We start from the raw sequence: 16,298 nt of genomic DNA, 5'->3' as shown, positions 1-16,298 counted from the left end.
CTAAAAGGTATTCACTCAGAGCAAAGCCCAACATGGAAGCTACTGTGCTGGACAATAAGGAATAACTAAGAGCAAAGCGTTCCTGATTACTCTGCTTTCTGCAACCTTTGCTCTATTTGGGAAACAGGACTCAGCCTATTTCCCAGAGAGGCAGACTGAGGTTCAAAGAACCGAGTGACCTGTTCCAAGTCAGTCAGTCAACAGAGCTTGAAGCTCAGGCCTGTCAGGCCCCAGACAGCCCCCTAAGGACGGCCTCCCTGGTTCAGCCACAGATCCCCAGGAGCCACCCGACCAGGACACAGGTGGCAATCATTGTAGGATGTGCAGCATCTGAGACAGAGCCTGTGAGCCCCTGGGTGCCAACCCAGCCAACCTGGGCAGCAGCAGCACCACCAGAGGAGGCCAGTGGAGGTCAACAGTATTGAGGAGGCCAGAGCCACCCACCGGATCCAGGCACCTGTGGGAGGAATGAGAATCCAGTGAGCTTCTACCCGGGGACCTAATGTCCTGACATCACATAGACGGGACCTGTGTGTGTGTGTGTGTGTGTTACTACCGGATGTTCTGTCATCACCTAGGTGGATCCTGTATTGTGTGTGTGTGTGTTGTGTATGTGTGATTGTGTATATATCCCAAGTAATATTATGGTGGGGTAAGGGTTTGAAGGTCCAGGGACAACCGTATGGAGTCTGTAGATTGAAGTCAGCCTGCCAGGCTTACTTCTTCTTGCCAGCCCTCCATTTTTTTTATCTTTTTTAAAAATTTTATAAGATTTATTTATTTTGTTGGATGGTGGCAGCGCAAGCCTTTAATCCCAGCACTTGGGAGGCAGACACAGGCAGATCTCTGTAAGTTTGAGGCCAAGCCTGGTCTACAGAGTGAGTTCCAGAACTGGCTCCGTAGCTACTGAGAAACCCTGTCTTGAAAAGCCAGGAAAAAAGAGATGTATTTATTTCGTGTATATGGTACTCTATCTACATGTACACCTGCATTCCAGAAGATGGCATCAGACTCATTAATAGATGGCTGTGAGCTACCATGTGGGTGCTGGGAATTGAACTCAGGACCTCTGGAAGAGCAGCCAGTACTCTTAATTGCTGAGCCACCCCTCCATCTTATCCTTTGAAGGCTCCAAGCTGACATTCGGAAGACTCTTGTTTGTTTTTTTGGTTTTGGTTTGTGGTTTGGTTTGTTTTTTTTTTTTTTGAGACAGGGTCTCACTATGTAGCTCTGGCTGTCCTGGAACTCATGCTATAGACCAGGCTGGCCTCGAACTCACAGAGATCTGCCTGCCTCTGCCTCCTAAATGCTGAGATTAAAGGCGTAGGCCTCCATGCCCAACAAGCCTTTTTTTAAGGTTTATTTTTAGTTGGGGGGGGCATTTGCATGTGCATGCAGGTGTCCTTGGAAGCCGGAGGCATCTTTTCCCCTGGAGCTGGAGTTACAGGCAGTTGTGAGCTGCCCAGCTGTGTGCTGGCAACCAAACTCAGGTTCTCTGCAAAAGTAGCATGCGCTCTTAGCCTCCGAGCCATTTCTCCAACCCAGAAGGCTTCCTTGTCTCACTCTCTTCTTCGCCACCTAATTATCTGAGACAAGGTCTCTCCCACTAAACCCAAGGCTTGCCCTTTGGGCTAGACTGGCTTTCCCAGTGCTGGGGTTACAGATCCACCCTGCTGAGCCTGGTTTTATACTTGGGTGGTGGGATCTAAAATCAAGCTCTCACGCCATGCAGCAAGCGTTTTTTTCCTGACTGAGCCAAGTGGGGATTTTGGTAGAAGAACGTAAGAGGTTCGTCACTAGACGCCAGCTACCTTCCAACACTTCTTGTGTGATGGGTGCCAGGCTTGCTGGAGAGGTCCTCTCCACTGCAGAGCCAAGAGCCATGAGGAGAGTCAGAGGACTGGAACTGTCATCTTCCATTCTCAGGGTCTGCGTGGGTACCAGAGAGGGACCTGTGAGAGTAACAGCACTCTGAGAGCTCCCCTTCACAGGACACAGCGGTGTCGCGCCTCATGAGACTCCTCTGCAGTCCCCACTGCCGTGGAATAATCCTTCGATACACTGTGAAGATGCGTCGCTCTCGCTGTCAATAAAAAATTGATGGGCCAATAGCTAGGCAGGATTTGGGGGGCAGAGAGAATGCTGGGAAGAAGAAAGGGCTCGGTCAGGGAGTCATGAGCCAGATGCAGAAGAAGCCACATGGGAAGTTCAGAGATGAGGTAAACAAGCCTTGGGGCAGCACAGAGATGACTAGAAATGGGTTATTTTAAGTTGTCAGAGCTGGCTGGAGACAAGCCTAAGCTATCAGCTGAGCATTTATAATTAATAAGCTTCTGAATGGCTATTTGGGAGCATCTGCTGAGACGCAGAGAAACTCTGCCTACAACGCACAGCTAGAATAAAGGAAATGAGGGACAAAGAGGGGATAAAACATCTGGCCAAGGTCACACAGCTGGAGGTGAGGTCTGGTCTCCTACTCAGCAGGCTTATAAATGGAGCTGCTTCTCAGGACACGGGACAGACCAGCCTGGGCGAGCAGCTTCTGTGCAGCAAGAGTCAGGCTCTGTGTGGCACACTCAACTGACAGTACTCACAGTTGAGGTGCCTGCAAGGTTAGGTGTCACGACCCCATCCCCTTCTGATGAGGAAACCAAGGTGTCACGAAATTTTGCTATTCTAATCAGTTAGCTATTGTTACTCAAGCATCTGCCATACCCCAGATGTCATTGGAATGGCTGGCAATAATTAACTGAAATAAATAACTGAGACAGGTCCTCCCTCGGGTCCTGTGAAGAACAGCCTCGCTCCCGAGGTCTCAGGTCATAAACTGGACTAGATCCTTCCCTGTTGCATTGGCCCTCACCCCCTTGATCTCTAACCTGACTGCCACTGTGGCCACACTCCTCCCTGCTCCATGCCACCTCCCCACTCGGGCCCTGCCATCCAGAAGAAGGGTACCAGGGCCAACAAGCCTCTCCACTTTGCTATGCAGTGGGGTCCAAGCAACCCTCCTCACTGACCTCTGCAGCTGGCTGGGGGTCGGGTGTCCTGGTCACTGCCGTCACCACAGTTGTCCATGTCCCTGTCATCACACAGCAGGCTCCGGGGCACACACCTGCTATTCCGACAGCGGAAGTAGGTGCCGCAAAACCCTGGGGTAGGAAAGGGAAGCTGGGAGTAAGGATCCTAAACCAGCTCCTATAACAGTGTGGCCCACAGTGACAGAACTGCTTGGGGTGGGGGCAGGACAAGGCTGCTGTCAGTACATACGAGAAAGGTGTTTCCTGGGGAGACAGCAGTGCAATCCTGATGGCAATGAACACAGTGGTGGTGGTGGTGGTGGTGGTGGTGGTGGTGGTGGTGGTGGTGGTGGTGTGATGGCTAACACCTACTGAATTTATGAAATAGCCTAAGCTGTTCTTGAACTTGCTATACAACTGGAGATGAGCTTTGGCTTCTGGTCCTATTGCCTCTACCTTCCAACTGCTGGGCTTACAGGCGTACGCCGCCACCATACCTGATTTATGTAATGCTGGGGATCAAACACAGGGCCTTCTTTGAGCTGGGCAAACCACATCCCAGACCCTTTAATTTAATATTTCTTAAAGATTTCTTTATTTTTATGTAAATGAGTGCTCTATCAACTTTATGCCAGAAGAGGGCATCAGATCCCGCTGTTGATGGTTGTGAGCCACCTTATGGTTGCTGGAAACTGAACTCAGGACCTCTGGAAGAGCAGCTAGTGCTCTTAACTGCTGAGCTGTCTCTCCAGCACCATAATTTTGTTGTTGTTGTTTTATGAGACAGGGTTTCTCTGTGTAGCTTTGGAGCCTGTCCCGGAACTTGCTCTGTAGACCATGCTGCCCTCAAACTCACAGAGATTCGCCTGCTTGTGCCTCTCAAGTCCTGGGATTGAAGGTGTGCACCACCACTGCCCAGCAGGGGCATACATTTCATATAGTGCCAGAGATGCAAAAGGGATGGGACACCACCTCCCATCCTTCCCCCCCCCACACAATTCCAGGGCAGAGAAAAGGTGAGTGGTAGCTGAGCAGGCACATGAGCCTACCTGAGGGCGGGGCCAAGTAGCTCATAACCAAGAGTAGTCCCAACATCTTATCCTCCAGGACTTATGGCTGTGCCGAAGGTCCCCATGTCCTGGGTTTGGCATCCTCACTTGTCCCATGCTTAACATTCTAGTCTGGAGACTTAGCCAGAAATGGCTGGAAAGTTCCAAGTGAGTCAGTTCTTCTGGGCTTTGGGAACTAGCCTGCTCTCTATTAAAATCAGCAGGTGGCTCTAGACCTGCAGGGCTACAGCCTTGGGCGTGGTCTGAACTGCAGGACAGAGTGCAGCATTAAAGACCTCAGCCAGGTGGTGGGGGCACGTGCCTTTAATCCCAGCACTTGGGAGGCAGGGGCTGGCAGATCCAGCCTGGTTTACAGAGCCAGATAAAGGGCAAGTTTCAAAGCTACACAGAGAAACCCTGTCTCAAACAAAACAAAACAAACAAACAAACAAACAAAAAACACCTAGGTTTGGGCCAGGAATAATGTCATAATGTTGAAGAAGGCCTGTGAACCCAGACCTCAGGAGCACAGACAGAAAGATCTCTAGGTCAAAGCCAAATTGGGCTCCCTTAATCCCAGCCCCAAGAGTCAAGCAGATCTCTGTGAGTTCAAGGCCAGCCTGGTCTGCAGAGCAAGAACCAGAACAGCCAAAGCTACACAGAGAAACCCTGTCTTGAAGAACCAAAATAAGTAAAAAGATGAGTGTGCGAGGTGTGTGTGTGTGTGTGTGTGTGTGTGTGTGTGTGCGTGTGTGGATTTAATTGTGAGTGCAATGTGGGTATGGTTTGAGTGTAACTGGTATCCTGTGTGAGTGTGCTTCCAAGTGTGTCCAGAAGTGTGTGTCAGGACTAGAAGGAGGCAGGACGTGTAGATCTCTCTCATTGGTTCATCCCTCACTGGTTCCCCAACCCTATCCATGTCACCCACTCTTTCCCGGCTGGGACCCCATTCCTCCCTTCCCGTCGTCTGAGCATCTCATCTTCTACTCTGTCTCTCCTCACCTCACCCTGGCCATCAACCACAACCCACCCAGGCGGAAAGAGGTCACCTCGCCCAAGAAATCCACACGGGGCTGGCGGCCCCTGGTGACCAAGCGCAGGCCAAGCCAGGGTCCCGAGGACGTGAGAGGGGCGGGGATGGTCAGGCCGCAGGTTGGGGGTCCGAGGGCCCGGGGCGCCCCCTGCGGGCCATCATAGAACTGCAGGTAGGAGCCTGGTGCGCACGGGTCATTGGGAGCCCGGGTGGCCGTGGTGGTCACGGTAGCTGCGGTGATCCGGGTGGCAGAGGACAGGCTGTAGACCAGGAAGAAGCGGAACTGGAAGCGCATCCTGTCTTCAGGGGTCGCCGCATGCAGCCACAGCACGCAGTCGGTGTTCGGAGTCACAAAGTAGAACTTGCGAGAAGCCGAGTGCGAGCGCAGCTGCAGCGCATCCCCTTGCCATGTCTGTCCGCACAGGTCTGTCAGGTCCGCTGAGGGGGAGAGCGCAGGGATCTTGTGGTATAATCAGGCCGCCCCCGACCTGCCCTCGATGCTTGATCCCAGCATCTCACACATTCTCTATGAACCTCGTTGGCAAAACAAGGATGAATTTTGGTGAGCACTTTATGACAATTCTAAGCCACACAGCTCCTTAATTCAAAAGCTTTGGACTAGCCGGGCGGTGGTGGCGCACGCCTTTAATCCCAGCACTCGGGAGGCAGAGGCAGGCGGATCTCTGTGAGTTCGAGACCAGCCTGGTCTACAAGAGCTAGTTCCAGGACAGGCTCCAAAGCCGCAGAGAAACCCTGTCTCGAAAAACCAAAAAAAAAAAAAAAAAAAAAAAAAAAAACAAAAGCTTTGGACTTCAGCCCCTAGGGTAGTGGCATCTGCCTGTAAACCAGTATTCTGGAGTACAGGATTCTTCGTAACGGCGGTGGGCTAGCATGGGTTACAAATTCAGACCCTGTCTCAAAAAAAAAAAAAAGCACTCGGGAGGCAGAGGCAGGCGGATCTCTGTGAGTTCGAGGCCAGCCTGGTCTACAAGAGCTAGTTCCAGGACAGGCTCTAAAAAAGCTGCAGAGAGACCCTGTCTCGAAAAACCAAAAAAAAAAAAAAAAAAAAAAAGACAGGAAAGGACATGACTGCTCCTAGGGATGGTGGAAGAGATATTGTTGTAACTATATGGGAGGGCATAACCAGAGGCAGGGACCTCTGGGAGAATCCCAGAGTGGACAAGTCCAGACTGAGCCGGGCCATGTGAGGAGAGAGAGAAAGGGAAGTGAGAGGGTAGAGGGGGGAGCCAGGCAAAGCAGCCAGGAGGCCCAAAATACGAAGAGAATAGGTAACCAAAATGACTCGATTACATAGGGAAGAGAAGTCCAGCCTCCTGGGTTGGAGAGTTCAGGGTAGTGGGTAGGGTGTGTCAGCCAGAAGGCCCTGTAACTGGTAGGGACTGAGGGATGCTGGGAGAACCTGACGTCCAGGTCCACTTTGATATGTTAAATAGGCACCTCAGCCATTTGTGCAGGGTTGTGACCTTAGCCAGACAGGAGTAGCCCGGTGCTGTGCTGCAGTTTCTGTAACACCAGCTAGGAGGATGAGCTTGAATCTCTGCCCTAAAGACTGAAAGCAGCGGGCTGGGGATGTAGCTCAGAGGTAGAGCTTGAGCCTAATCACTGGGAGGCCCTAGGTTCAACATCTAGTATTATATAAATAATAAATAAATAATAAATAAATAAATAAATAAATAAATGACAGCCTGAAAAGAGCTGGGAAGCTCTTTTTCCTTCCAGCTTCTAAAAGTTGATTGAGAAAGTTATTCAGAGCAACCTTCTTGCAAGGATGACATGCTTTAGCTGCTGAAGTACTGGTCTCTGGAATCATCCGTGGCTATTCTTTCTCTATCTCCCCTGCACCCCATGGTTTTTTGAGACAGAATTTCTCTGTATAGCTTTGGCTGTCCTGCAACTAGCTTTGCAGACCAGGCTGACCTTGAACTCACAGAGATGTGCCTGGCTCCAGAGTGTTGGAATTAAAGGTGTGCACCACCCCTGCCCAGCTCTAAACTTTTTATGTGGTATGGGAACAGAACCCCGGGCCTTATACGTCTTTTTGTTTGTTTGTTTTCCGAGACAGGGTTTCTCTGTGTAACAGTCCTGGCTGTCATGGAACTCACCCTGCAGACCAGGATGTCCGTATACTCTATCACTGAGCTGCACCCTGGCCCCTTGACTGCAGGAGACACAGCAGAGACGTCAGGGCTAGGATGCAGGAACGCCCAAAGCAAACTGTCTCATCCACAGCCCCAGACCCAAGGGCTACCCGCCCACCCACAGACCCCTGCCTCTGGATCCTTCTAGAAGCTGCAGAGGGATTGGAATAGGCTTGAGGATACAAAGCAAGACCCAGCTTCCCTTATCAAGAGACTGCCTACCAGAGTGAGTACTGGCTGAGGAAAACCTGGGAATAAGAGTTTCAGGTGTGCCTCTTCCAGGCCCTTCCACTCACCTGTCCCCAGGGCAGACACAGTCAGAGCAGTTGTCCCCAGAAGGAACAGCCTTTGGGGAAGCTGCCAAAGAAAAGTCATCCTTGGTCTGTACCCAGCTGGGGGCAGACTTTGGAATCCCCTTGGGGGTCTTTGAGGAGACTGGGGTGTAGGGCCTGGCTGCTCCTGGAAGTGCACAGGGCACAATGAGCAGTGAGGCCAGCTCCTCAGGTCTCCTCACTGAGTTTTGGGCTCCCCCTTCTAAGTCTTCTTTCTTTTGATCAGAATTGCATCTAAGGGTTGCTGTGGAGATTTGGGGCCCCAAGCTGGAGAGAAGACAAGGCAGACAGGAACCAGGAGCCATAGATCCGGCTTAACTGCTGGGCTTCTAAAAGGGGGGGCGGGGAGCGGGGAGCGGGGCTCCGCTGCCTTCCTGGATAGGTGGGAGACTGAGCTTGAGAAAATCTCAGGACCGGAGAAGCTGTAAGGGATGGCACATGGGACCGGGTGTTGCTTCAGTTTCTAACCAAGGATTCCTGCCCCAGGGTCTTTATACTCCTATCCATTCTAAACCGTGCTGTGGGAACTCTTTCAACCAATAGCTTTTAAGATATGGGCCCACTTTGGGCATGGTCTCATGTATTATAAATACAGACGAAAAGCATGCCACCCCTCTTGGCTGCTGGATTCCTGTCCAGTTCCCAGCGCATGCAGAGGGCTGCAGATGGCTACCCTTTCTGTGAGTTTATTCCCAAATAATAAACTTTTGTTATACTTCATTCTGGGCTATCGTGGAACTCTTTTATACGCCAACAAATTGGCGCCAACGTGGTCTGAATCCACACGACTGCCGGGCCCTGCCCAGGCCCCCACAGTCTTCTCCCACCTCTACAGCTGAACTGTCCCTCTGGGTGGGCTTGGCTGGCCCAACCCGGTCCCGTCGGCCTGTGCCCACTTGGCTTGGTTCAGTCAGCTACAGCCGCCCACTGCTTTCAGCTGCAACTCCTCCGCAGCTTCTCTGGCTTCTACCAGACCTGCTCTGATCAGGCCGAGCCTGACTCCGGAAGCAGGGGCCCTCACCCTGCACCTGGCACACAGGCTTGCATTCTAAGTTCAGATCCATGAATTCCTGGCCTGAGCTTAGGCCAGTAACCTCAGAGCTCACAACTGCCTGCAAGCTCTGGGTTTCTTGATATTCTGACCAACTCCATATGCGGATGTGCTGCTTTTAAGTAATTAACTAAATTTGTTGGTAATTCTAAGTCTCAGGTATTTCAGGTACTGATCTAGGACCTGCCTTACAACTGCAACTGCGACACCTGCTGGCCAATGAAGATCATTACACCTAAAAAATCTGAAAATTATAACAGGGAAATTAATTTGATTAATAAATAAGTAAATAAATAAATTTGAAAATTGTAAACCAACCCCAAGATAAGGGCAGACAATATCACTATCCAGAAATTTAACAAGCTTTTTATTTCTACAATGCCTAGACCAGTGCCTATTGTAAAAGCCATATTGCTCTAGATGATAGAATAAACATGGAAGATCAAACAAAAATTCCAATAGAAAATAGGAAACATATATTTTGGCAGACTTCTATAAATGATCCAAGACCAAAGCTGAGAGTGCAAATAAATAAGACTGTAATTGAAAGATTACTGGACACAAGGGTGGACGTGACTATTATTACTCCAGAATCTTGGCATTCAAATTGACCTCTACAGGAGGCAGACGTTCAATTCCTAGGGATTGAAACCCCACCTTATAAAGAGAGATAACTTGATCCTTCTCTGCATTGTACATGACATGCCAGTAACTGGAGCCTGTACATTCTATACGGATGTAAATAAATCAGGAAAGGCAGGTTACATATTAGAAGATTTAAGTAAAGTGGAATAAAGCCCTTATGATTCTGTCCAAAAGTCAGAATTATATGCTATTCTCATAGTACTAAGGGATTTTAAAGAACATCTTAATACGATTCCTAATTTACAATATGCAGAAAGAGTTGTTTTGCATATTGAAACTACTTAATTTATACCAGATGATATAGAATTGACTTCATTATTCATTCATGTTCAAGATATACTCAGGAGGGCTAGAGAGATGGCTCAGTGGTTAAGAGCACTGGCTGCTCTTCCAGAGGTCTGAGTTCAATTTCCAGCAACCATATGGTGGCTCACAACCATCTGTAATGAGATCTGGCGTGCAAGCATATATGCAGGCAGAATGTTGTATACATTACTAAGTAAATAAATAAATGTTAAAGAAAGAGGAAATGGCCGGGCGGTGGTGGCGCACGCCTTTAATCCCAGCACTCAGGAGGCAGAGGCAGGCGGATCTCTGTGAGTTCGAGGCCAGCCTGGTCTACAAGAGCTAGTTCCAGGACAGGCTCTAAAAAAGCTGCAGAGAAACCCTGTCTCGAAAAACCAAAAAAAAAAAAAAAAAAAAAAAAAAAAAGAAAGAGGAAATGTTTTTTAAAAAAGATATACTCAGGAATAGGCTTTGTCCAATATATATAACACACATCTGATTCCTTGTGCGTCTGCCAGGTCCTCTAGCACAAGATAATGCAGAGATTGATTGATTATTGACTAGAAATATGCTGAAGGCCTCAGAATTTTATTAAAAAATCATGTTAATAGCAAAGATTTTAAAAAGGACTTTTCTATTACTACATAGAGTATAAAGAAATGTCCTACTTCTTTATATAACCAAACACCACTACCTGCAGGAAGTAACCCAAAGGGTACTCAAAGGAATGAAATCTGGCAGATGGATGTGTTCCACTTTGTAGAATTTGGAAAATTAAAATATGTACACCACACCATTGATACCTATTCAGGTTTAAAATGGGCAACTGCTGTGAGTTTGGAAAAGGCTGATTCAGTATTCACACATTTACTAGAAGTTTTATGGTCATCATAGGTATACCTGCAAAATAAAGATAAACAATGGTTTAGTATATGTCTCTAAGAAAATGAAGCAGTCTTTTGCTTATTATAAAGCACATTACAGGTATACCACATAATCCTACAGGTCGGGCAATTATAGAAAGATCAAATCAAACTATAAAGTATATGTTAAACAAACAGAAAGTAATGAAAAATACCCCCAGAGGAGGTGCTGTGGGAGCTCCTTCAGCTCCATCAGCCAATAGCCTTTAAGATACCAGTCCACTTGGGCGTGGTCTTTTATACTATAAATTCAGCTGTAAAGTGTGCACTCGCTCTCTTGCTTCTGATTCTCACTTCCAGCTGCTAGATTCAGTTCCTGTTTCCTGTTCGTGCAGAGGACTGTGGTCTAGGACAATGATATGTGAGTCTCCCCTAAATAAATAGCTCTTTATTATACATAAAAAAGAAAAAGAAAAATACCCCCAGAAATAGACTGCATAATGCTTTATTAACCTTGAATTTTCTTAGTGCTAGTGAGAAAGGAAAAATGGCTGCAGAGAGACATTGGATAATAATAATAATAATAAAAACTTCTGAATTAAATCAGCCAGTTTATTTCAAGGATGTGTTAACCTCAGAATGTAAACCAGGAGATGTACTATTCTGGGGAAGAAGAGCTATGAATACCATCAAAATTAATCAAGATTCGATTCGAAAAAGAGAAACCTCTTGATAAAGAGAAATGACAGCTCATCCACGGAGGTGACAATCTTACAGGTGTTAAGAAAACCTCATACGGTTGGGGCAGGGTTCTGTTCTTGTTGTTGCAGGAAAATACCCATCTTCAAAAAGTCTCGAGGCCTTGGACAACTAGATGCCTAAAGAAGAAAAAGTAGCTATTTAAAAAGAATCACCAAGCAAAGAGAAATCTGACTTATGGTACTAATATCTTCTTCAGGGTAAAATTTCACTACCTAAACATATTATATCTCCCTATTTCTCAGTATAATGATAGTTGTGACTCACTTAAAAATCAAAGCTGGCTGCCGGGTGGTGGTGGCGCACGCCTTTAATCCCAGCACTTGGGAGGCAGAGGCAGGCGGATCTCTGAGTTCGAGGCCAGCCTGGTCTACAAGAGCTAGTTCCAGGACAGGCTCTAGAAACTACAGGGAAACCCTGTCTCGAAAAACCAAAAAAAAAAAAAAAATCAAAGCTGGCTTTGGAGTTGGACGTGGCTATCCTTCTCTAAATCCAACCATGTTGTTAAAAGAAAAAGTCAGAGTTTCTGTCTCATATCAGAAGCCACCTGGTATGATACAGAAGGAAGATAAAATTTAAGGACTACTATTATCAAAACTCTGCTTTCAAAAAATTTTACTTCTCCCCGTACCTATTATTGTCTCTATGGTACCTTTTGTTGAATATATGTCTATATGAATCATGTTTAAGTTTTCCACAATGAACAATAAATTTTCCTGCAGTAAATCTTTGAAGGTTCCAGGAAGAAGATGGGGCCCCACAACAATGATCCCACCTGGTTGGTCGATATGATGTCATTATGCTGATAGCACCGCTTTTTTTTTTTAAATATTTATTTATTTATTATGTATACAATATTCTTTCTGTGAGTATGCCTGCAGGCCAGAAGAGGGCACCAGACCCCATTACAGATGGTTGTGAGCCACCATGTGGTTGCTGGGAATTGAACTCAGGACCTTCGGAAGAGCAAGCAATGCTCTTAACCTCTGAGCCATCTCTCCAGCCCAAAGATTCTTTTTTTTTTTTTTTTTCCGAGACAGTGTTTCTTTGTAGCTTTTTTAGAGCCTGTCCTGGAACTAGCTCTTGTAGACCAGGCTGGCCTCGAACTCACAGAGATCCGCCTGCCTCTGCCTCCCGAGTGCTGGGATTAAAGGCGTGCGCCACCACCGCCCGGCTGATAGCACCGCTTTAAGATCAGTTGTGGGTTACAAACTGCTCAAGATGATTCCAACTTAGCTAGGTGACATGGTGCATCTTCTTAAAATGTTCTGGTCAGAAATTCAAATAAGAACTTCAGAAAAACCCTATCAACTACTCAGAGACTATCTGCAATTTTACCAGACAGTAATCTTGAAACTGAACCATCATTTTTAGTTTTACAGGATCCCATAGAAATCATATCACCCCATGACAGCTGGAAGTGATTCTAGAAAACAACATATTCTCTCCCAACAAAGTTTGTCCTCAGGGATAGGGACATTATTAGGGGTTGGTTATAACTGGTATAAAGTTGGGGGTGGAAATGAAGTAGGTTCAGGAATCTCTCTTGAAAAAAAGAAGGGGAAATGGATGGGTTAATAATAGTAACTCATACTAATAATAATAGTAATAGTGAGATTATTTGTGAGCTATTATTTATAGACAATTTACATTGGTATAGATTCTTGTATCTTGATACAAATTCAAATTACATTTGTTATATTGAATAGGCTTCTGTTTCCGTTTACAATATTTGTATACCTATGCAAAGTTTTATTTTGTCAAATTGTATGCATGCATGTTTCTACTTCTGATTAAGACATTTTGTATATTGATACAATTTTAGGATATGTTTATGATATTGTACTATACATTTCTACCTCTGATCAAGATGCATATATATTGTTTACATTTTGAGGTCATTGCCCTCATTTGCTGCACATTTGTTTGAAGATTGTTTAATATTTTAATATAAAGGGGGCTGGAGAGATGGCTCAGAGTTTAAGAGCACTGGCTGCTCTTCTGGAGGTCCTGAGTTCAATTCCCAGCCACCACATGGTGGCTCACAACCATCTGTACTGAGATCTGGCACCCTCCTCTGGCGTGCGGGCATACATCGAGGCAGAATGTTGTATACATAATAAATAAATCTTTAAAAAAATATTTTAATATAAAACCTGCAGCGTTTCTGTTGCCTGCCGCCGCCGGGGATCCTGCAGCATTTTTAATTTTACCATTTCAACCCCAATTATCAAATGTCATTGCCCAGAATGGATCAAATTCCCACAACACTCAGTGCTCTGAAGGTCAATGAAATCTAAAATGAAGCCTTCCATTTTGGGTTTTAGTCTGCCCCACTGGGACACAGAATAAGTGGTTAGTTAATACCTCCTGTAATCATTCAAACATACTCCTAGAAAGTAGCTGATGTCTCCACATAGTTAAATGCATTGTTGGCTGCACACTGTTTTCCTGGCTCCACCAGCAGCTGTAGTGTTCTGCCCAGATTGCAGAGTTCCACCAAAACCAATGAGGAGATCAAGTCCTTTATGTAAAAATCAAAGAGCCTTTATTTCATTTTGAGGTTGTATTTAGTGCGTTATGGATAGGAAAGGGAGAAGGGGAGAAGAGTAGAGAGGTGGAGAGAGAGAGAGAAAGAGAGAGAGGAGAGACAGAAAGGGGGAAGGGGAGAAGTGGGGAGAGAATGAGCCTTTGTTCTTACACACGTTTGCAAACTCAGACTCTATATGTATCCAACGTATTGGAGGGGTTGGAGAGCCCCAGCTCAGTTGGGGTTAGGTTTTTATAGTAGCAAAGATGGGAGTGAGGGATTTCTGAAGAGTCCAAGAATAAGAAAATAAAAATGTAGATTCCAAAAATAAGAATGTAGAAATACCCAGCACTCGGGAGGCAGAGGCAGGTGTATCTCTGTGAGTTCGAGGACAGCCTGGTCTACAAGAGCTAGGTCCAGGACAGGCTCTAAAAAAGCTGCAGAGAAACCCTGTCTCGAAAAACCAAAAAAAAAAAAAAATGTAGAAATAAAGAAATATAAAGTTATAAGTCTAGGAGAATGAGAACAGACTATCAGCAGCTTTCTCAGCAGATCAAGGATCAGTCATCCAGTGAGCTATTTTCTTGAATGCTTAGGAAGCCTCCATCAGCTTAGGTCATTTCATTTTTACAACTAGCTGTTTTATTTACAAGGCCAGAGCTTCTCTCTGCAAATTGAGAGTAATGTCTTGGCCATCCTTGATAAACGACAGATGTGAACTGAGTTAACCTTTAAGAGACAGAGATATGTGACCTCTGGGTTAGGCACTGTTTCTGTTATGGAAAACTGGCACCATTAAAGGGGAGGCATGGAGGTATACACTGCCTGGAGGTACCAGGAGAAACAGTGGACAGGGTAGAAACACGGATTTGACTAATGAGCTCTGATAATGGAGGTTGTAAAGTATGGCAGTGTGTATCTGAGTTTTACCTTGAAATAGTGTGAAGAACTTTCTGCTATCTTCTAAGTTCTCAACCTAAGAACCAATTAATTCTAATTTATTAACCATCTAGTATTACTAGCAGTTCCCATTTCTGACTAATTGCCAGACATGTTTTCTTGCAATTAGTGATCTTCACTGTAATCTACTCTAAAACATATTTCATGATAGCTGCCTAGTTACCCATTGACGTTAGAACTCACTCCCCTCCTTGGGGTCTCCGTTGACTGACCCATGGGTCAGGGTACGATCGTAAAGCTTCCTTTGTTCAGACCTAATGCTTGGTGCCCTAACTATAAAAGATGGGTTCAGAAACTGGCCTTTTGCCACAGCCTAACAAACACCATCTCTGGCTGTGGTCTCAGCTAGCTGATAAGCTTCTGTACCCCAAGATGGTTTTTTTTAATTTTTATTTTTTATTTTTAAGTTTGTTCTGGTTTTCCTAGGATCTGGTTTCTGGAATAAAGTTTGCTTCTGGTTTATTAGACTTGGTGGTGTTCTCATCTTTGCGCGAACTGGTGAAAAAGCAATGGGTGTGTATCTATTTTTATTTATTTACTTTTAATGATTTTTTTCAAAGATTTATTTATTTATTACGTATACAGTGGTCTGCCTGCCTGCTTGCCTGCAGGCCAGAAGAGGGCATCAGATCTCATTACAGGTGGTTGTGAACCACCATGAGGTTGCTGGGAATTGAACTCAGGACCTTTGGAAGAGCAGGCAGTGCTCTTAACCACTGAGCCATCTCTCCAGCCCTAATGCTTTATTTTTATTTTATGTGCATTGATGTTTGGCTTGCATGTGTGTCTGTGTAAAGATTGTCAGGTCTTGGGTCCCCTGGAACTGGAGTTACAGACAGTCGTGAGCTGCCATGTGGGTGCTGAGAATTGAACCCAAGTCCTCTGGAAGAACAGCCAGTGCTCTTAACTGCTGAGTTATTTCTCCAGTTTTTAAATGTCATCACCTAGATAGGATGTGGTGTGTGTGTATACAGAGTCATTTTATGTGCTATAGGCTTACCTAGAAGCTCCATCTAGCTTCAGCCCCACAAGTATAAATTACAGCCCTGACTCACCACACCTTGAAAAGGAGATCATTGTTTTCTGTTTTCAACCCACAAACTCAACCACAGCCACAGGGACCAAATCTTGCCCTCCTTCATTAAATTAGCTAATGACTTCTGTTCAAGGCTACTAGGGTGGGGACAGAGCTGATTATGGAGAAATTTAGTGCTTGGATTCCTCCTCCCTAGCCCCAGGGGCTTTTCCATGTTTAAAATTCCAGAAAGTCCTCTCTTGTAGGAAGTTCTCCGTTCAATTACAAAACACTGCGAAGGTTTTAGCCCTTAGGTTCAAAGGGAAGGAGTTGCAAAAAGGACACTGTTTCACAGCCTGGAGCTAGGGTGTAGCCTCCATAAACAATTAAGAGGTCAAAGTATAGACGACTAAGTTAGGAGACAGCTTACAGTAAAGAAATACCCGCCAGGGACCTGCGCGTGCGCCTCAACACTCTGCAACTCAAAGACTGAACTTCCCTCTTCTAAGACTACAAATCCCAGCATGTCTCGCACTCCACGAGTGGCAGACCGCGGTGCAAGCTGGGAAATGTAGTTCCGTTCCAGCACCGGCATAG

General features: G+C 46.0%; 1 protein-coding gene across 1 annotated transcript; it reads right to left on the bottom strand.

The window, feature by feature from the left end:
- Positions 1-242: 242 nt before the first annotated feature.
- Positions 243-16,296, bottom strand: Ldlrad2 (low density lipoprotein receptor class A domain containing 2). The gene is made up of 6 exons (XM_038334371.2): positions 16,132-16,296; positions 7,558-7,720; positions 5,100-5,540; positions 3,021-3,152; positions 1,812-1,952; positions 243-457 (listed from the first exon to the last, which is right to left on the bottom strand). Exons 1-6 carry the CDS (start codon positions 16,294-16,296, stop codon positions 243-245), a joined length of 1,257 nt encoding a protein of 418 aa, XP_038190299.2.
- Positions 16,297-16,298: the final 2 nt, after the last annotated feature.

Source organism: Arvicola amphibius, chromosome 6, assembly GCF_903992535.2.
Source record: "Arvicola amphibius chromosome 6, mArvAmp1.2, whole genome shotgun sequence".
NCBI classification, from domain to species: Eukaryota; Metazoa; Chordata; class Mammalia; order Rodentia; family Cricetidae; genus Arvicola; species Arvicola amphibius.
The sequence above is the reverse complement of the archived record's forward strand: the minus strand, read 5'-3'. Positions and strand labels throughout refer to the sequence as shown.

Coding starts and splice junctions, on each gene's coding strand:
- Ldlrad2 (XM_038334371.2), bottom strand. CDS start 16,296: ATGCCGGTGCTGGAACGGAACTACATTTCCCAGCTTGCACCGCGGTCT. Junction 5,541..7,557: donor TGTGTCTGCCCTGGGGACAG/GTGAGTGGAAGG, acceptor TCTCCCCCTCAG/CGGACCTGACAGACCTGTGC. Junction 458..1,811: donor CACACAAGAAGTGTTGGAAG/GTAGCTGGCGTC, acceptor TTCCTCCCACAG/GTGCCTGGATCCGGTGGGTG.